Source organism: Echiichthys vipera, assembly GCF_963691815.1.
Source record: "Echiichthys vipera genome assembly, chromosome: 16".
NCBI lineage: Eukaryota > Metazoa > Chordata > Actinopteri > Perciformes > Trachinidae > Echiichthys > Echiichthys vipera.
In genome coordinates, this window is record NC_139841.1 from 27,822,670 (window position 1) to 27,844,319 (window position 21,650).

A 21,650-nucleotide genomic window follows, 5' to 3' on the forward strand; every position below is an offset into this window, starting at 1 on the left:
GCTCCTAGAGGACACTTTAGTACATGTTTTGGCTCCTAGAGGACACTTTAACACATGTTTATGCTCCTAGAGGGCACTTTAGTTTGGCTTCTAGAGGACACTTTAGCACACGTTTTGGCTCCTAGAGGGCACTTTAGAACACGTTTTGGCTCCTAGAGGTCACTTTAGCACACGTTTAGGCTCCTAGAGGACACTTTAACACACGTTTATGCTCCTAGAGGGAACTTTAGCACACGTTTTGGCTCCTAGAGGGCACTTTAGCACACGTTTAGGCTCCTAGAGGACACTTTAGCACATGTTTTGGCTCCTAGAGGGCACTTTAGCACACGCTTTGGCACCTAGAGGACACTTTTGCACACGTTTTGGCTCCTACAGAACACTTTAGCACACGTTTTGGCTCCTAGAGGCCACTTTAGCACACATTTTCGCTCCTAGACGACACTTTAGCACACGTTTTGGCTCCTAGAGGACACTTTAGCACACGTTTATGCTCCTAGAGGACACTTTAGCACATGTTTAGGCTGCATATTTCCAGTTTTTCTCTTATTTTATTTCACATTAAACTGGAAAAACCAAACATTTAAATCATTTTTTTGAACAAAACCCTGAATCTGCAGATGAAGCATGAATGAACAGCTTCGTTAGTTGCAGCTCTAGAGGCTGATGACAGGGTGGAGGCCGGCGGGGCTCAGCGCCAGAGGGATGCAGAATGGTGCAGGAGGATGGGAGAGAAGTGATGACGGGGCTGCATGTGTCTTTACATAACAGCAGCTGCTCCGGATACAACTGGAGGAGGAGAAGCCGCCGGACGCAGCAGCAGCAGCAGCCGCAGCAGCAGCAGCAGCAGCAGCAGCAGCAGTAACAGCAGCATCAGCAGTAACAGCAGCATCAGCAGCATCAGCAGCAGCAGCAGCAGCAGCAGCATCAGCAGCAGCAGCAGTAACAGCAGCAGCATCAGCAGCAGCAGCAGCAGCAGTAACAGCAGCAGTAACAGCAGCAGCCGCAGCCGCAGCCGCTGTGTGCCGCATTGCCTCCAGCCTGTCAGACAATAACAAGGCCACAGAGGGAGGGGGGGGGGGGGGGGGGGGGGGGGGGGGGGTGAGGAGGGTGACGCAGGGCGCATGCATAATTTGTGGATGTTTACCTGCTGCAGAAATAGAAACTAACTGACTGTGGGAGAGAGAGGAGGGAGGAAAAGGGGGAGTTCCTGGGCTCTACCTGTCGCTCTCCGGTAGGCGGTGATACCGGGGGTGTGTGTGATGGGGCGGCGGGGGGGCGGAGCCGCTCGGACATGAGTAAATGACGTCAGCCCCCGGGTCGCCGAGCAGTGAAACAAACATGGCGACAGAATGGAGCGGGCAGCAGGGTTACATTCTCACTGTCATTATCTTCCTGTGGAGCGCAGTCGGCGGCCGCACGGAGACGGCGGCGCACGGAGGAGGAGGCGGCGGCGGCGGCGGCGGCAGCCAGGTGCTCGGCATGCGCCTGGAGAGGAGCGACAAACCGTCCGGCACCACTGACGACGGTGTCATCCAGGTGACCGAGGAGAGCTCCGTGCAGCTCCGGTTTTACGGGGTGCAGCTCCACTCGGGCGCCTGGACGCAGATCCGCTTCACGGAGCTCAGCGGCGGCGACGAAGCGGCGGTGGCGGCGGCGGAGGATGAGGAGGAGGAGGCGGCGGCTGCGGCGTCGGGGGCGCGGGGCGGCGGCAGCGGCATGATGGAGCCGCCGGACAGGACTTGTGCCGATTTCACCAAGGACATCACCGTCGGGACCTTCATGAACGTGTCCGGTCGAGACTCCACCGGGCTGCTCACCGTGCACGTTAAGCCGCTGCGCAAGAGCGAGCCGCACAAGGAGTACGCCCTGTGCACGCGGAGCGCGGACGGGAGCAGGTGGGTGCAGCTGGGGGGCAGCGACGGCAGGCTGCTGGTGCTGGAGGAGAAGAAGTCCCTGCTGCCCATGTGGCTGCAGGTGATCCTCATCTCGTGCCTGCTGGTGCTGTCGGGCATGTTCAGCGGCCTGAACCTGGGCCTCATGGCTCTGGACCCCATGGAGCTGCGCATCGTGCAGAGCTGCGGCACCGACAAGGAGAAGAAATACGCGCGGAAGATCGAGCCCATCCGCAGCAAAGGGAACTACCTGCTGTGCTCGCTGCTGCTGGGGAACGTGCTGGTGAACACCACCCTCACCATCCTGCTGGACGACCTGATCGGGTCGGGTCTGGGGGCCGTGGTGGCCTCCACCATCGGCATCGTCATCTTCGGGGAGATCGTCCCCCAGGCGCTGTGCTCGCGTCACGGGCTGGCCGTGGGTGCTGACACCATCATGGTCACCAAGTTCTTCATGTTCCTCACCTTCCCCGTGTCCTTCCCCGTCAGCAAGCTGCTGGACGTGCTGCTGGGCCAGGAGATCGGCACCGTGTACAACCGGGAGAAGCTGGTGGGGATGCTGAAGGTCACGGAGCCCTACAACGACCTGGTGAAGGAGGAGCTCAACATGATCCAGGGCGCGCTGGAGCTCCGCACCAAGACCGTGGAGGACGTCATGACCCCCATAGGGAACTGCTTCATGATCCAGGCGGACGCCGTGCTGGACTTCAACACCATGTCCGAGATCATGGAGAGCGGCTACACCCGGATCCCCGTGTTCGACGACGAGAGGTCCAACATCGTGGACATCCTGTACGTGAAGGACCTGGCCTTCGTGGACCCGGACGACTGCACCACCCTCAAGACCATCACCAAGTTCTACAACCACCCGGTCCACTTCGTGTTCCACGACACCAAGCTGGACGCGATGCTGGAGGAGTTCAAGAAAGGTGTGTGTGTGTGTGTGTGTGTGTGTGTGTGTGTGTGTGTGTGTGTGTGTGTGTGTGTGTGTGTGTGTGTGTGTGTGTGTGTGTGTGTGTGTGTGTGTGTGTGTGTGTGTGTGTGTGTGTGTGTGTGTGTGTGTGTGTGTGTGTGTGTGTGTGTCTTTTTATCACAACATAAATCAGACTTAAAAACATTTTATGAATATTAAAAATATGGTTTTTGCCTCTAGTGCCTTATGTCAAGAAGAAATGTGCAATATTTTGAGTAAAAAACAGCAAAAATTTTGTGTAAAAATCGTAATAATTTGGGGAAAAAATTGTAATAACTTGAGTAAAAAATCGTAATATTTTTGGGAAAATCGTAATATTTCCCGTAAGAAATTTCAATATTTTAAGTCCAAATTTTTAAATATTTAGAGTAAAAAACTGTAATATTTAAAAGAGAAAGTCAATTCAAAAGTGGGCTTTATTATTGCATCTCCTTAAATAAATAAAGTAACATATCAGAGGTAAAATCACATTTCTTAATAAATAAAATAACAATTTTGAAATTCAATTTTGAAGGGTTTAAAGTTTGGCTCAAATTTTGAGAATTTAGTTTTATGGATGTAAAATATTCCTTGTATATTTAGTAAGTTAACATAAATCTACTGTTTTGTTTAGTTTCTTAGTAGGAATTCAATTCAATTCAATTCAAAAAACTTTATTTGTCCCCGGGGGGGGGGGGGGGGGGGGGGGTTCAGGGCCCACAGAGCAGCAGATAACCACAGTGCAACTATACAAAAACATTTTAACCTCACAACAAATGACGTGTTTTGATTCATATTTATTAAATTATTCGACTGAATATCAGAAAAAACTCTCTCAGAATGAATGCGTCAAAGTTTCTTCTTCAGTCTGAGACAAAATCCACATTTGTCGTCCACTTCTGTAAAACAAGCAAACAAACGTGTGAGTGTGAGAAAATGATTGAATAATATAAATGTTTCAGTTTTATTTAGTGAGAACAAATTTAAACGGTAGAAGTCGTGTTTTTGTTTTGTTTTTAACGCTGAAAATTAGACACACACACAAGCAAACACACATACACACAGACGCACACACACACACACACACACACACACACACACACACACAAGCAAACACACACACAGACACACACGCACACACACACAAACACACACACACACGCGCACGTACGCACGCACGCGCACACACACACACACACACATGCACACACACACAAACACACAAACACACACACACACGCACGTACGTACGTACGCTCGCGCGCACACACACACACACACACACACACACACACACACACACACACACACACACACACACACACACACACACACACACACACACACACACACACACACACACACACTCTCTTCCTGTGTGTATCGATCAGCTCTATCGACTGGAACATCTCAGCCTACATTCACCACAGACACGATGTTTGATTCTGCAGCCAGAGGCCGTTTTTACTCCACACACACTGTGTCACACAGGATTTATGCATAATTAGTATCATTATTAAATTAATATAATTAATAAATAGATGATTTACATAAAAAAACATCAGTCATAAAGCAGAAATGTAGAGTTCTCGTTCTGACAGTGGGAAGTTTTTGTAATAATCAAACTCCTCAGAGGAAACATCTCTAAAGTAACGCGGCGCGTCTCCGTCAGCGGCCATCTTGGATTTGTTTTTTGCACAGAAGGTGAAACACGTTTGATTTCCTCTCATCAAAACTCACATTTTTACCCTTTAAAGTGTGATTAAGGCGTTAAATCACCCCGGGGTCTTTTTCTGCACTGCCTGTTTCTGTATCACGCAGTTAAAGAGAAGTTTTAGTGTTTTTATTCATTATTTCACGTGTTTTCTGTGTAAATGGTTGTTTTTAAAGGGTCAGTCCGGTGAAAATGGACTCTGTGTGTTTTTCAGCATGAAACTACATCAAATAAGACATGGAGGTGATTTTTTTAGTGGTTGATCAACGCTGTAAAGAGAATGCACGCTGATAACAGTGATTAGCACGGGGCGGTGAACTGAAGGCATTCAAAGGTCTTTTTTAACCACTAATGCTGCTGAAAATAACAGCAAACCTCTGCAGCACTATGAGAAGAGTCCCTACACACACAACAAAGCAGCAATGGGCTCCTTCCACTGTAATGGACTTTACTATGAGAGGAGCTGGTACAGGGGCCAGTAGGTAAGTCTTTAAAACACTCTTTTAATAAACTCTGGCTTCACTCACTACGCTGTTGGTGCTTTGTTGTGTGTGTAGGGACTCTTCTCATGCTGCTGCAGAGGTTTGCTGTTATTTTCAGCAGCATTAGTGGTTAAAAAAGACCTTTGAATGCCTTCAGTTCACCGCCCCGTGCTGATCACTGTTATCAGCGTGCATTCTCTTTACAGCGTTGATCAACCACTAAAAAAATCACCTCCATGTCTTATTTGATGTAGTTTCATGCTGAAAAACACCAGAGTCCATTTTCACCGGACTGACCCTTTAAAAACAACCATTTACACAGAAAACACGTGAAATAATGAATAAAAACACTAAAACTCCTCTTTAACTGCGTGATTTTCTCCGTCGATCTTCAGTAAAAGCGTTCCTCCCTCTCGTGTGCTGAAACACCAGCCGACACGTCAGTAACCTCTGATCTCTGTCGCCTCAGGAAGTCGATTTCTGTCTCCGTCTGAAAACTCTCCCATCGATCGGCTGCATCACTTTCCTCTCGTGTGGCCGCAGCGTTCGACCTCCTGTCCTCACGCTGCCGATCATGTCCCATCAGTGGAATCAGCCGCCGTGTGTGTGTGTGTGTGTGTGTGTGTGTGTGTGTGTGTGTGTGTGTGTGTGTGTGTGTGTGTGTGTGTGTGTGTGTGTGTGTGTGTGTGTGTGTGTGTGTGTGTGTGTGTGTGTGTGTGTGTGTGTGTGTGTGTGTGTGTGTGTGTGTGTGTGTGTGTGTGTGTGTGTGTGTGTGTGTGTGTGTGTGTGTGTGTGTGTGTGTGTGTGTGTGTGTGTGTGTGTCTGTCAGTGAGAACTCTCATTGTTCCTGTCTGTTAGTGGCTGTTTACAGCTGTTTACGGTACTTTTATCCTCCTTAACTCACCCGTTCTGAGGTAACAGGAGATGAATCCTCTACGTCCCAGAAGTCATGGAGTCTGTGACGTTTATGCTTTTATTTTCCATTTCTCTGCCGATGATTCTCCGCTCACTCGTCTCATCCCTAACCTCAGAAATGCTCTTTTTATATCCTCCCAGCACCAGATACAGATCTTTCTTATTATCGCTCCATAAATCCGCCTTAAAAACATGAATTTCTGCATGTTTTTATGAATTAATGTTGAATAAATGAGGCTGTGAAGGTCAAAGCCTTCAGAACAGAGAGGAAGTGCTGCTCAAGTGCCGTCTTCAAATGTCTGAACCCCCAAAAGATTCTCTTTATGATCATAAACGACAAAGAAAAGCATCAGATCCTCACAGTTTAGGAGCTTTCTTGCATTTAATGCTTAAAAAATGACAGAAAACATGAAAATAGCTGCAGATTAATGGACTTTGAGTTGAAGGCTGCAGCAGCTGACGGTCACCTCTGACCTTCCTGTGGGGGACAGAGACGTTAGAGGTCGTGTGTTCTGCAGGGAGAGCAGCTGATGATGTCAGAGGCTGCAAACAACAACAACAACAACAACAATAATAACAACGACAGCAGCAGCAGCAGCAGCAGCAGCAGCAGCAGCAGCAGCAGGCCTGGTTGTGTGTGGCGCTGACAGCGGCTGATGTTGGCGTGCAGAATGACTCAACACTGTTTTTCTGCTTGGTACTGATTCATACGGTGACAACGCAGAGAGACTTAACACGTGGAGCAAACATCACGCGCAGCAGAAATAAAAGCATGACGACAGGAAGTGTTTCCAGGGGACACAAAACAGTGTGACATCATTAAATATGAAACAACAATAACAGAGAGAAGATGGACGAAGCTAATGTGACGCCATCCGTTGGTTTGTGATCCAATCGTCCTCGCCTACGGGAGCCGCCATCTTGTCAGACTTTGACTCCGCCTCATTTCCTCTGGCCAAAAAAGGGCATGTATGTGACGTTGGGGGGAGGGGCGTACGTCCATCTGGCTGACGTTTACCTCCGAGGAGAAGTGAGGGCCAGAGTCTAGCTGTCACTCAAGAGGCCACGCCCCTAATTATTCATAAACTTTAACCTCCAATAAAACAAAAAATAGCCCCTCCCCCTCAGTGTTGTCATGGCGATCTGAATGCGTTCTTTGTTCACATTCAGGCGTCTCTGTTGACGACACAAATATCTGCTGCTGCGGTTTTGACGCAGAGTAACTGTGGCAGAGCCTCGCTCCCTCCTCCGTCACCTGCATCCATCCAGGCACACACACCGTGCACTCCAGTGACGGCTGCTGGTCGTTCAAGGAGGGGGAGCTCGTTTTTCAGGCCTCCATCATAAATGTGTTTGTTCATCTCATCTCATCTTCAGCCTCTTATCCGGGGTCGGGTCTCAGGGGCAGCATCTTTAGCAGGGGACCCCAAACTTCCCTTTCCCGGGCCACATTAACCAGCTCTAACTGGGGGATCCTGAGGCGTTCCCAGGCCAGTGTGGAGATCTAATCTCTCCACCTGGTCCTGGGTCTTCCCTGAGGCCTCCTCCCAGCTTTGTTTATTTGTGTAAATTCTTCCCTTTGTTCCTTTTTAAGAACATGATCTGTGACCTCGTCGTACAGAGTGTCCTCTCAAACGGTCTTGGCCCAGCTGGAGCTGCTGCGCCAGGCTACTGTGAAGTGTGACTGCCTGTGAGTGATCGGGACGGGGGGAGAAGCTCCGCAGAGTGACAGAACAGGGTCTCCAAACACAACACTGGTCGTTTGGTGATTTGTAAAGTCTCTGGATCAGTTCAGAACAACGGGATGAAAAACTTGGAAAATGCTCCGCCGGATGTTAACGTTTCAAGACCGCTGAGTCGCTCATTTAGCTGTCAATCAAACAAGGATTCCAGCCTCAGACAGCTCATCCAATCATCACGCAGAAGTCGAGCGTCAGGGCCAGCCCACTGTCCCACAGACCCCCAGAGATGCCGAGCGTCTGATGGGCGCTTTAGCCGGGCCTTTAGCCAATGAGCGTCTAGTTTGGCTGCAGTGGAACAACCCGCTCTACGCTTCACCACTGAAGTCAGTAGGCGCCGGTTTCCTGTGATTAGGAGCTGATTCTGAACTAAAGATGAAGCTTTCGAGCACGTGTTTAGTCACTGAAACGTTCACACAGCAGAACATGTTTCATATTTTTATTTATCTGTTATTTGGTGACATTGTAGCTCAGCTCAGCGTCCCTTACGGTCTTCGCGCAATCACCACTGGTGCAGTCAGAGAACGAGCAAAACGCTCTCACATGAACGGGGAGAGGATCAGTCTGCTGCTTCTCCTTCTTCTCCTCTCTCTCTCTCTCTCTCTCTCTCTCTCTCTCTCTCTCTCTCTCTCTCTCTCTCTCTCTCTCTCTCTCTCCTCTCTTCATCTCTTTGGCCCTTCGTCTCTGCAAAGCTCTTAGTCCAGTCTGGTCTATATTAAGGCATCAATCTGTCAGGGACAAATCCAGCCAGGGATCGAACGGCGGCACAATGTGTTTTCAAAGGGCTGAAAGTTCAGGAGGCGGAGTCTGTTCGATGCTGCCCCACTTTCCTGTTTCCTCTGGGAGTGTGTGTGTGTGTAGATGTTAGCGCTGCAGCCGGGTCGTGACCTTCAGGTGACCCCTCTCTCTCTCTCTCTGCAGGTAAATCCCACCTGGCCATCGTGCAGAAGGTGAACAACGAGGGGGAGGGGGACCCGTTCTACGAGGTTCTGGGCTTGGTCACCTTAGAGGACGTCATCGAGGAGATCATCAAGTCAGAGATCCTGGATGAGTCCGACCTTTACAGTGAGTCAGCGTTTACAGGCCGTGACACAGATACACACGCACGCACGCACGCGCACACACACACACATACATGCACACATGCACACATAGACATGCACACACACACATACATGCACACATGCACACACACACACGCACACATAGACATGCACACACACACACACACTCTGTATCTTTTTGTGGTGGTTTTGTATCTTTTTGTGGTGGTTTTGCATCTTTTTGTGGTGGTTTTGTATCTTTTTGTGGTGGTTTTGCATCTTTTTGTGGTGGTTTTGCATCTTTTTGTAGTTGTTTTGCATCTTTTTGTGGTGGTTTTGCATCTTTTTGTGGTGGTTTTGTATCTTTTTGTGGTGGTTTTGGATCTTTTTGTGGTGGTTTTGTATCTTTTTGTGGTGGTTTTGCATCTTTTTGTGGTGGTTTTGTATCTTTTTGTGGTGGTTTTGCATCTTTTTGTAGTTGTTTTGCATCTTTTTGTGGTGGTTTTGCATCTTTTTGTGGTGGTTTTGTATCTTTTTGTGGTGGTTTTGTATCTTTTTGTGGTGGTTTTGTATCTTTTTGTGGTGGTTTTGCATCTTTTTGTGGTGGTTTTGCATCTTTTTGTGGTGGTTTTTCATCTTTTTATCATAATAATACCACTTTATATATACACGTTGCACCTTTTTTTTCTGAAGTTGTTCTTTGACTGACTGATCTTATGACCAGGTGCAGTTTTGATCTGCTGTGAAATTCTGTTTTTGTGAATGAGACTTAATTCCCGTCCACTCTTCTTCTTCTTCTTCTTCTTCTTCTTCTTCTTCTTCTTTCTTCCCGTCGCCGTCGGCCTGCAGCCGATAACAGACACAGGAAAAAGGTCGACCCCAACAAGAACAAGCCTGACTTCTCCGCCTTCAAGAACGACGGCGACATCAAAGTGAAGATCTCCCCTCAGCTCCTGCTCGCCGCTCATCGCTTCCTCGCCACAGGTGAGCTCAGCGGCGGCGGCGGCGGCGGATAATCCCACAGCGGCACTGATCCGTTACACTGACACAGATTAACTGTCAGACACGCCGACCTCCGAGTGATTCAGGACCGAAGTATCTCCTATTTAGTTTAGTTTATTTGTAACTTAATACACTAAAAACAAACAATAAAATCATATAGACGCTTATTACACAGAGCCTTTTAACATTAATTATCATTTCATTCTATTAATTCAAACATTAACTCATTTAGATCAGTGAAAATGTAAAATATGGATTAAATGACGTCTTGTACGACGCACAAGGAAGATTACAAAGGGTAAAAATCCAACGTGTGTGTGTGTGTGTGTGTGTGTGTGTCGTCCCACAGAGGTGAGCCTGTTCAGTCCGTTCCAGATCACAGAGAAGGTTTTGCTGAGGGTCCTCAAACACCCCGACGTCATCCAGGAGCTCAAGTTCAACGACAACGACAAACGCTCCGCGCAGCACTTTGTGTACCAGCGAGGCAAACCTGTCGACTACTTCATCCTCATCCTGCAGGTACGCAACGCTTCTGACGAGTTTATGCACTGATTTGCTGCTAAATGGAACAATTTGTAACGCTTAAAATGAATCAAAAGTGTCAAAAATGCTCCATAATGCCACATTCAGACCCCCATAGCACTTGATATCATACTAATACCACCTTATATCATACTAATACCACCTTATATCATACTAATACCACTTTATATCATACTAATACCACTTTATATCATACTAATACCACCTTATATCATACTAATACCACCTTATATCATACTAATACCACTTTATATCATACTAATACCACTTTATATCATAATAATACCACTTTATATCATAATAATACCACCTTATATCATAATAATACCACCTTATATCATAATAATACCACTTTATATCATACTAATACCACCTTATATCATACTAATACCACTTTATATCATACTAATACCACCTTATATCATAATAATACCACTTTATATCATAATAATACCACTTTATATCATAATAATACCACCTTATATCATAATAATACCACCTTATATCATAATAATACCACTTTATATCATAATAATACCACCTTATATCATAATAATACCACCTTATATCATAATAATACCACTTTATATCATACTAATACCACTTTATATCATAATAATACCACTTTATATCATAATAATACCACCTTATATCATAATAATACCACCTTATATCATAATAATACCACCTTATATCATAATAATACCACTTTATATCATAATAATACCACTTTATATCATAATAACACCACTTTATATCATAATAATACCACTTTATATCATAATAATACCACCTTATATCATAATAATACCACTTTATATCATAATAATACCACTTTATATCATAATAATACCACTTTATATCATAATAATACCACCTTATATCATAATAATACCACCTTATATCATAATAATACCACTTTATATCATAATAATACCACCTTATATCATAATAATACCACTTTATATCATAATAATACCACTTTATATCATAATAATACGTTCACACACATCCGGAGGTCAGAGGTCAACGAACCCCTTTGGAGACAGACAGGACGTTATTTAGCGTCCTTCTTCACAAACTAGCATGTTGTTGGATTCTTTAGAGTTTCGCATGATGATTTAAAGGTCTGATTTAAAGGTCTGATTTAAAGGTCTGATTTAAAGGTCTGATTTAAAGTGCGTCCCAAAGGTGCAGAGACGGCACCGGCTGGTAAAATGAGTCTAATGAAGTGAGATTAGACAACTTATCCGGGGCCTCTGCGTCAGTGTGCAGCAGGTGTTAGCGCACATGCAGAGCTAAACTCTTCAGCCCTTTAACTCACGTCTGACTTCAGGTCACTGAGCGGACTTTTGGGGAACAGTATGGCGTTTGTTCTCCATCTTTGTCTGTGTGAATTAAAAACTCAACAAACAGAACATTTTCCATCATATTCTTAGTGTTTAGGCAACTTGTTGTTAGCTTGTTGTTAACTTGTTAGCGGTTGTTAATTTGTTGTAAGCTTGTTATTCACTTGTTAACAAGCAACAGTTTGTTGTTATCTTGTTGCTAACTTTTTGTTAGTTTGTTGTTAACTTGTTAGTTTGTTGCTTATTTGTTGTTAGCTTGTTGTTAGCTTGTTAGTCTGTTGATAGCTTGTTGTGAGTTTGTTGTTAATTTGTTGTTTGTTTGTTGTTAGTTTATTGTTAGCTTGTTGCTAACTTGTTGTTAGCTTGTTGTTAGTTTGTTGTTAGTTTGTTGTTAATTTGTTGTTAGCTGGTTGTTAATTTGTTGTTAGCTGGTTGTTAATTTGTTGTTAGCTTGTTGTTAGTTTGTTGTTAGCTTGTTGTCAACATGTTAGCTTTTTGTTATTCTTTCTGAAATGTCATGTTGAAGCTAAAGAGGAGTTATCTAATGCTAACTTTTGGCAAATTCAAGAGAAATCTACAAACACACACAAACAAAATATCATCAGATTAAAACAAATAAAAGTTTGAAATAAAACATCAATACAGAATTTAACAAACTTGCGTTATAACAGAACTACCCTGTTGTTGTTGTTGTTGTTGTTGTTGTTGTTGTTGTTGTGGGTCAGAGGGGCTCCGGTCTCTGCACGACCTTCACTAATAGATCCTCTTACGTTAGACGCAGAGGAGCGCAGGAGGGAGAGGGGGGGGGGGGGTTAAAGAGGAGAACATACGGAGAGAAGAGTCCGTAAATCTCCTCTGCAGCAGGAGCAGACGCCCCCTCTGCCTCTGCTGTAAAGTGAATTATTATTTTTATATATATTTACTCAAGTTTAATTTAAAGTATTTAACTTTTTACTGCTTTACTTTATTTCTCTGGGAGCTTCAGTTACTTTACAGATTCTACTTTAATCTATTAAATGTTTATAATCTCCAACTTTAACAGCTGCAGCGTTACAGTGATGAACACATGAATGCATCAATAACTATAAAACAATATCATATGTTTTATTTTGAATAATGAATACTTGTACACACACGCACACACACACACGCACAAGCACACAGAGGCACGCACGCACTTCCAACAACACACGCACACAAATACCTACACACACGCACACACACACGCGCACACAGTAGCAGCTTTAAAGCAGCCTTTACCGTATGAACTTGATGAGTTGATGAGTGTGTGGTGCTGTCCGTGGTGCTGAAGCCGCAACAGATTTGTGTTTGGGGCTTTTTCTGTCAACAATCTTTAACATTCTCTAAACTTGTGCTGGAAATCCCTGAAGACACAATTTAGTGTTTAGTGCACCGGAGCTGTGAGGTGCTGGAAAAGCTTGAAACTGGACCTTGGAAGTGTTTGAATATTGACCACGGTAAAGGTGTAAGAACCATGTGACCAAGCGTCAACGTTCATGAGCTGTTTAACGTTTTCCATTTATGGGCGAGCGTGGGAGGAAGAGAGGGACGATCGTCTGTGCACAGTTCACCGCAGACGGAATTTATCCGTATTTAAACGCATTTTCACCCGGCGTTACTCCGCGTTACTCTGCGTTTATATGTGTTACTCCGCGTTACTCTGCGTTACTCTGCGTTTCTATGTGTTACTCCGCGTTACTCTGCGTTACTCCGGTTACTATGCGTTACTCTGCCTTACTCTGCGTTACTCCGCATTACTCCGCGTTACTCTGCGTTACTCCGTGTTACTCTGCGTTACTCCGCGTTACTCTGCGCTACTCCGCGTTACTCTGCGCTACTCCGCGTTACTCTGCGCTACTCCGTGTTACTCTGCGTTACTCCGTGTTACTCTGCGTTACTCCGCGTTACTCCGCGTTACTCTGCGCTACTCCGCGTTACTCTGCGCTACTCCGTGTTACTCTGCGTTACTCCACGTTACTCTGCGTTACTCCGCGTTAATCTGCGTTACTCCGCGTTACTCTGCGTTACTCCGCGTTACTCTGCGTTATTTCGCGTTACTCTGCGTTATTCTGCGTTACTCCACGTTTCTCCGCGTTACTCTGCGTTACTCCACGTTTCTCCGCGTTACTCCGTTTTTCCTGCTCACGCTTGTTCAACCGCACAACAAGTTTATTTCCTGTTCACATGCGACGCCTTTGTGTGTTTAGTTTATTATGTTCATAATAACGATCGTCCGCGCACAGCTCACCGCAGACGGAATTTATCCGTATTTAAAAAGAGAAGATTGCGTGTGTGTGTGTGTGTGTGTGTGTGTGTTGTTTGAGACAAGTGTGTGTTTGTATTCTGAGGCCTTGTTGTCGACACCTGGGGTGTGGATAACGTGACTTCAGACACTCAACCTGCAACCTGAACACACCTGCTCCTGTTCCTGTGTGTGTGTGAGTGTGTGTGTGTGCGTGTGTGTGTGTGCCTGTGTGTGCGTGTGTGTGTGTGTGTGTGTGTGTGTGTGTGTGTGTGTGTGAGTGTGTGAGTGTGAGTGTGTGTGTGTGTGAGTGTGTGTGTGTGTGAGTGTGTGTGTGTGAGTGTGAGTGTGTGTGTGTAAACAGACACCTGTGGCAGAATGTAATATTTAACACCAGTCAAAGTGTTCGTTACCTTCCACAGACGACGACTCCTGGATGCTTTTCACGCAGCGGAGCCTCCTGATTGGCTCACACACACTTTAATAAGAGTTACTCCGTGTTACTCCGCGTTACTCTGCGTCTCTCGGTGTCTCTCCGAGTTATATAATACTACAAGTTTGTACATTTTGTCTTGGTAAATTTATGGCTTTAATCAGAGATTTTCTGAAGTTTTTCCTTTAAATAACTTCATGCACTTAAATATTTTTTCGGTGCTTTTTGTAACTTTAGCGTCAATTTGTACAGTTGTGACATCACAAAGTACAGGAAGTCCTGACGGCTCGTTTAAAGACAGGTTCTGAACAGACTGTGTGTTTCTCTGTGTGTGTCGAGCGTTTTGATGCTTTCACAGTATTTTTAATTAATTTATGTGTGTGTGTGTGTGTGTGTGTGTGTGTGTGTGTGTGTGTGTGTGTGTGTGTGTGTGTGTTTCAGGGGCGAGTGGAGGTGGAAGCTGGAAACGAAAACATGAAGTTTGAAACCGGCCCGTTCTCCTACTACGGAGTCATGGCTCTAAGTTCACCGTCACTGGGTGAGACTGCACACACACACACACACACACACACACACACACACACACACACACACACACTCACACACACACACACACACACACACACACACACACACACACACACATACACACACACACACACACACACACACACACACACACACACACACACACACACACACACACACACACACACTCTTCAGAGGGAAGTTTGTGCTTTAAGTTGATAAAAAATGTGTCAATATTTAGACTTTAATATAATTTTGACTTTGTTTTTCTAATTTTTCTCTCATTATTCAACATTTCATCATTTATATATTTATATATTTACAGTTTTTATTCATTATAAATTACACATTAATTTATTTATGGATTTATTTGTTTGAATTTTTTGTCTTAAGGTTAAATTTGCTTCGTGCTTCTCACATCTTAAATAAAATAATAATAAATAAATATAATATAATAAAATGCTTTAAAAAACTTAATACTGAAATTAATTAATTAAAAAAATATAAATAATAAAAACTTAAACAAACCAACTCTGGAAACCAACTAAAACAAAAAACAATTGAATAAAAAAACCAAAATAAAACCATGAAAAATAGAAAACGACTGCTGCTGTGCACATGAAGACACGCAGAGCTGCAGAACGTGCACGCGGAGACAGAAACGGGTCAACAGGAAGGAAACAGAAGAGCAGAAGAAGAAGAGACGACATTTCCTCAGCAGTTACGACATCGAACCACCAGGAGTCGCCACACAGCTGCATTGTGGGACTTCTCTCTCCTCCACCTGCACTCAGGGCGCCCTCCCACTGTGCCTCCGTCCCGTGCCCCGTGCTTTAGGGTCCTTGTCCCCCCCTCCAGGCCCGTTTGTACTCACACTACCTGGGCCTCGGAGAATGCTTCTTGCTGCCTATACGTCATCACGCCGTAACACGTCACACGCATTGATGACGTCATGGCGATGCGTGGCTTTGTTTCCAGATCTTTCCATAGACCTCAGAGTTTTTGTGCGTCTTGTCGACTGTTTTTGAATCTTTTCATCGACCAAATCTGCAGTAAACACTCCACCTCCGCATCACACCAACGTGAACCTTTCACCGCCATTGTTTGAAATGTCCGCGCATGGTCCCTCCTTCTTTTTTCTACGTCCCAACAGGCGCACAGGAAATGACCTCAGAACCGCCGTAGGCCTCGTGCTCGTACACGTGCGCACGCTCGTGCTCGTACACGTGCAAACGTGCTTTACTAAAGCCCACCTCTCCCAAACGGGCCGTGGACGGCAAGCGTGCCGCTCCTAGACGCGGTACGCTTGCACTCACACTGGTCAAAGGAACCAGACTTAACACCTGTTTGGGCATGGCACGGTGGGACAGTGGGAGTGCGCCCTCAGAAACAGATCATCTGCTTCCCACCGCTGCTGAAAGCTCCTGTCCTCCATCTTTCTTTGGGTCGTTTTTGGGGAGGGGTGGATTCAGTGTGTCTGCAGAGACTGGTATTTAGACTCGCGGGCCAGCTCTCAGAGAACCTTGACATGATCTTGCGGGCCAGATGTGGCCCACGGGCCTGAGTTTGACCCCCCTGTGTTAGAGAATAAAGTCAGAGCGCTGCAGGAACCTTATGAACCAGCTCAACTCTCTCTCTCTCTCTCTCTGCTCCTCCTCTTCCTCTCTCAGCCGTCACCCCTCCTCTCTCCCCATCAGTGGCGTCTCCCCCTCCGCGACGCCTCTCTCTTAAGAGGTTTTCTCTGTTCTCTCGTTTCCCAGGTAAACACTCGCACGGGCCAGAGGAGGGAGGGATGGAGGGAGGGAGGGAGGGAGGGAGGGTCCTCTTTAACATCTCTTCACCATTTCTCTTTATGTTCAGAGCCCTGATCCAGCAAGTGCAGACACAGAGTACTGTTCACCTCATTCACACTCATTAAAAACAGTCTTTTCACCGGTTCTGGTGTTAAAAAGAGTTAAAACGTCACTTTAAAATGTGAATTATCGTCTCAAAAAGCATCTGGACAATAACTTGTTTACAGAACAGGTTTGAAATGGAGCGTTCGAGCCCCAGAGACCCGGTTTATGAATCTGTAAATTCTGCTGTCAGCAAAAACGGCACAAAATGAACCAAAATATTGTGACGATTTGCTGCTTTTCTCTGTTTTAACGCATTTAAATTTCAACATTTTTGTATTTTTATTGGATCACCGGGTTTTAAATTCTGAGCCGTTGTTTGGACGATGTTTTTTGGCTGTTTACTTGTTTTTTTGTTGCTATTTATTCCCATTTGTGTGGCAAACTTTGTTTCTTTCTCCTAAATTCAACAAAAGTAAGCGTTATAAAGCCTCATTTACATATTTAAACACGACATTTCAGGAAAGTTGTAAAGCAAAAACACATCCGTCCTAGTGTCAGTAAACAACTGGGGAGGTTTCTTGCTGAGAGTCGCACAAACTTGCTGGACGGGGCTCGCGGCGCCCTCTCTCTTCCACCGCTTCCTCCCCCTGTCACCGCTGATCTGCGGTCAGATATTTCTCATGACTCCTTTAACATCAACTGACCGTAGACCTGTGGTTAAAGGAATACTTTGACATTTTCGTGCTTATTTGCTCTTTCTTGTCGAGTGTTCGCTGAGAAGATAGACACCCCACTTGTCTGTCTTTTAAATATGAAGCTAACGCAACAGCTTAGCTTAGCTTAGCTTAGCATAAAGACTGGGCACAGCTAGCCTTAAGTGTTGCCTGTTTTCTCAGTTTGTCATTGAGGAGATTTTGATGAGTGGACACAATATGCATGCACGTACCATGGGAGGACGTTTGGACTGCTAGCGGCTAGCTTTCCCCTCTGTTTCCAGTCTTTATGCTAAGCTAAGCTAGGCTAAGCTACGCTAAGCTAATAAACTCCAAAATTTGGTGAGTATTTTTACCAAAATGTCAAATTATTCCTTTAAGCATCAACGTTCTCCCACTTTATCTCCTCAACTCGATACTGAACTCTCTCATCCTCACTCTCTCTCTTTCCGAGATGCTCCCCCCCCCCCCCCCTCCATGACATCACTAAAACCAGCCAATGAGAGAGAGCCTCCTCCTCTGCACAGCGTCCTGGTTGCAGCCATAACATGCTCAAACGATGCACCTCGCCTCATCGCATGTGGCATGTTTGTCGCATTCTTTTCACAGCCTCAGCGTGTGTGTGACGTTAACGTCTGTGTGTGTGACGTTAATGTGTGTGTGTGTGACGTTAATGTGTGTGTGTGTGTGACGTTAATGTGTGTGTGTTCACGCTCTCATCTCGTTGTTTCCCGCTTCTGTTTAAGTGTGTTCCTCCTCTTCCTCGCCGCTCTCGCTCACCCTCCTCTCCGTTGGTCCCCAGAGTTTCGCTCTCCGTCACACGGGGGAAACCTCAACCGCTCGGCGTCCCTGAGCTGCACCGAGCGCGCTCCGGAGAGCGGCTCCGTCGGCGGCAGCGTCACTCAGATCCCCGGCACGCCGTTCCAGTACGTACCGGACTTCTGCGTACGAGCTCTCACGGACCTGCAGTTCGTCAAGGTGAGCACCGGTCCACTTAAAGCTGCATTCTCTCTGATGTCAACTTAAAGCTGCCTTCTCTCTAATGTCCAGCAGGAGGAGACTCCACTTAAAGCTGCATTCTCTCTAATGTCCAGCAGGAGGAGACTCCACTTAAAGCTGCATTCTCTCTAATGTCCAGCAGGAGGAGACTCCACTTAAAGCTGCATTCTCTCTAATATCCAGCAGGAGGAGCCTCCACTTAAAGCTGCATTCTCTCTAATGTCCAGCAGGAGGAGACTCCACTTAAAGCTGCATTCTCTCTAATGTCCAGCAGGAGGAGACTCCACTTAAAGCTGCATTCTCTCTAATGTCCAGCAGGCGAGGACTCCACTTAAAGCTGCATTCTCTCTAATGTCCAGCAGGCGGAGACTCCACTTAAAGCTGCATTCTCTCTAATGTCCAGCAGGAGGAGACTCCACTTAAAGCTGCATTCTCTCCCTAATGTCCAGCAGGAGGAGACTCCACTTAAAGCTGCATTCTCTCTAATGTCCAGCAGGAGGAGACTCCACTTAAAGCTGCATTCTCTCTAATGTCCAGCAGGAGGAGACTCCACTTAAAGCTGCATTCTCTCTAATGTCCAGCAGGAGGAGACTCCACTTAAAGCTGCATTCTCTCTAATGTCCAGCAGGAGGAGACTCCACTTAAAGCTGCATTCTCTCTAATGTCCAGCAGGAGGAGACTCCACTTAAAGCTGCATTCTCTCTAATGTCCAGCAGGAGGAGACGCCACTTAAAGCTGCATTCTCTTTAATGTACAATTATTTATATTTCCATATTCTGTATTTTCCTCAGATCACTCGTGCTCAGTACCAGAACGGCGTCCTGGCGTCCCGGCTGGACAGCACGCCGCAGTCTCCAGAGGGCAGTCACATCCGTTTGGACATGTCCGTGTCTTTGCCCCCCACCACGCCGCCGGGCTCCCGCGTCCCTCTGCCGTTGGCCGCGCCTCCTGAACGACACCCGCCGTCTAACGCTCAGCAGCCGCCGAGAACCAGCGCCACCTCCACCGCCACCTCCTCGTCCTCCGGCCGCCGCCCGAGCCAGCCTCTGCCCCAGGGCCCCCCGCCTCCGAGCAACCACGGCCCCGTCTCCCAGCCCCCTCCGTCCTCCACCACGAACCCCCACCCGACTCTGCTGCCCTCCTCCTCCTCCTCCTCCAAACCGCAGCAGCAGCAGCAGTCGGCGCCCTCCGCCGGGCCGGAGAACGGGCCGGGAGAGACCGCCGCTCTGCTCGGTGAGCAGCAGAACTGCGTGGGCCCGCGGCGGCCCAGCCACACCCAGGCGCACCCCCACCCCCACCCCCACCCACACCCACACGTCCACACCATCAGTCACGGTCACACCGAGAGCACCATCTGATCTCACACACACACACACACACACACACACACTTGCGCACTACTTCCTGTTCTGAGGGACGCTGGCGATCAGAACTTCACGTGTATTTTATAACCAGAACCTCTTCTATCCCGTCCTGCATGTTCCCTTAGAGACGCGTAGAAAGATCCAGAGTTGGCGACAAAGACGGTGGAGCGAACACTGTAAACGGGGGTCGAGTGTGTGTGAGTGTGCGCGCGCGTGTGTGTGTGTGTGTGTGTGTGTAAAGGATCCCTTCACACAATCACCTTCTTTTCTCCCTCACCTTGAGTTTGCGGACGGTTTTGACTTTTCTGCCTCCAACCCTCGGTGAAAGATTAACTCCGCGTGAAAGCGTTCACCGGTGTCTGTGGATCATCTGCAGACGCGTTCACCGGACCGGACTCTGCGGAACTTTGACCCCGGCGCCCACGGGACAAACGTGCTCGAATAACGGCTAAATAAATCAAAATATACATAATTAGGTGCACCTGTGCGCGCTGAACCAGACTGACACAAAGGTCCGGCTGCACGTTCTACCTTTAATCTCCGGTGAGATGCTTTTGGAGGTCAGACTGATGATTAATCGATCGTTGTTTTGTCTAAAAAACGTACAAAGATGTTCAGTTTACGGTCACGGACGAGGAAAAAAAGATAGATTCACACCGATTATTTAATTTCTAATTTATTTTTGAGACAGATGTTAAAATATTTATTTAATCTAATATTAATTTATTTATATATATATTTACATTCAATTTGTTGTTTAATTTTTTAGAATTTTTCTGTATTTATTGTTTTATTTTGTTTCTTGAAAACAGTTTAAAGTCGAAAGCTTCCAGTTCCACTAAAAACTCTTCACTGTGAACGTCACGGCGCGAAGACGTGACCGGACCGTGCGCTCGCTCGCTGTCACCGAACCACGATGTCAGAGCTCTCGGTTTGAAGCTACACGTTAGCTTATTTTGTTTGTTATCACTAAGTTAGTGTTCGTCCAAACGTGCGGCATGAAGACAAAATAACGCGGAGCAGCCGTTGTTTTAACGCTCGCTGTCTTTAGTAGCAAGTGTTGTCGGCCGTCCAGGTTTAATGAGCGTGTTTTTTTATTCTGTAACAAAAAACACGACAAACTCTTTGTCTCAGAGGCTCCGGAGTGAGCGGTGCTGAGGTCATGAGGTCATGGACCCGTTTAAAAAGATATTAATAAGCTGTACAATTATATTTTCTATCAGTCTTCTATAACAGAGCCGTTGTTTTCAAGGTTTTTATTGAAAAATGCACTTTTTTTCTGAGCGTTAGAGAAGATCGAGGCTGTTCATGATTGCTACGAGGCAGTTAGCTTAGCTTAGCTTAGCTTAGCTTAGCATAAAGACCGGACAATTTTTTTCCACTTCCCGCTATAAGGCCAGTCCTCAGCGGCTGTTAAGGGCGACAACTCTTATTTTTAGTTCAAATGTTCAACAGTCTGAGGCCATGATTCTGCTGGTAAGCGATGGATCACTCTCATGTTAGCGGTGAGAAACAGCGTTGTAGTGGCCACGTCCGCCATTGCACCAACTGTCGCCTAATTTGCGACGCCTCGCAAAAATCATAACGGGTGCTGGAAATCCTTAAAAACACTTGAAATTTTAGTGTGTTTTAGTGTTTTCAAGGTTTGGAAAGTGCTTGGATTTTGTATAATGTGCTAGAAATTTATGTTATATGACATAACATTTATGATATAAACCCGAGAAATGACGATTTCCATCGTTAAGAAATTGAAAACAGCATTTTCTGACATTGTTTTCTTGAAAAATGACTTTTGACGATGAACAGATGATCTGTGATTCTATTATATTATATTATTATATTATATCAATTGTTCTAGATCTGACGGCGAGTCTATTTACA

The 21,650-nt window shown here is 46.1% G+C and overlaps 1 protein-coding gene across 1 annotated transcript; it reads left to right on the plus strand.

Annotated features, from left to right (window-relative positions):
• Nucleotides 1-1,299: 1,299 nt before the first annotated feature.
• LOC310958766 (metal transporter CNNM4) lies at nt 1,300-19,763 on the plus strand (the record flags this gene model as incomplete). The annotated part of the gene is made up of 8 exons (XM_083929857.1): nt 1,300-2,821; nt 8,616-8,759; nt 9,587-9,721; nt 10,089-10,258; nt 14,769-14,865; nt 16,526-16,615; nt 18,209-18,384; nt 19,197-19,763. The coding sequence occupies 8 exons, from the start codon at nt 1,300-1,302 to the stop codon at nt 19,761-19,763; spliced, it is 2,901 nt and encodes a 966-aa protein (XP_083785983.1).
• Nucleotides 19,764-21,650: the final 1,887 nt, after the last annotated feature.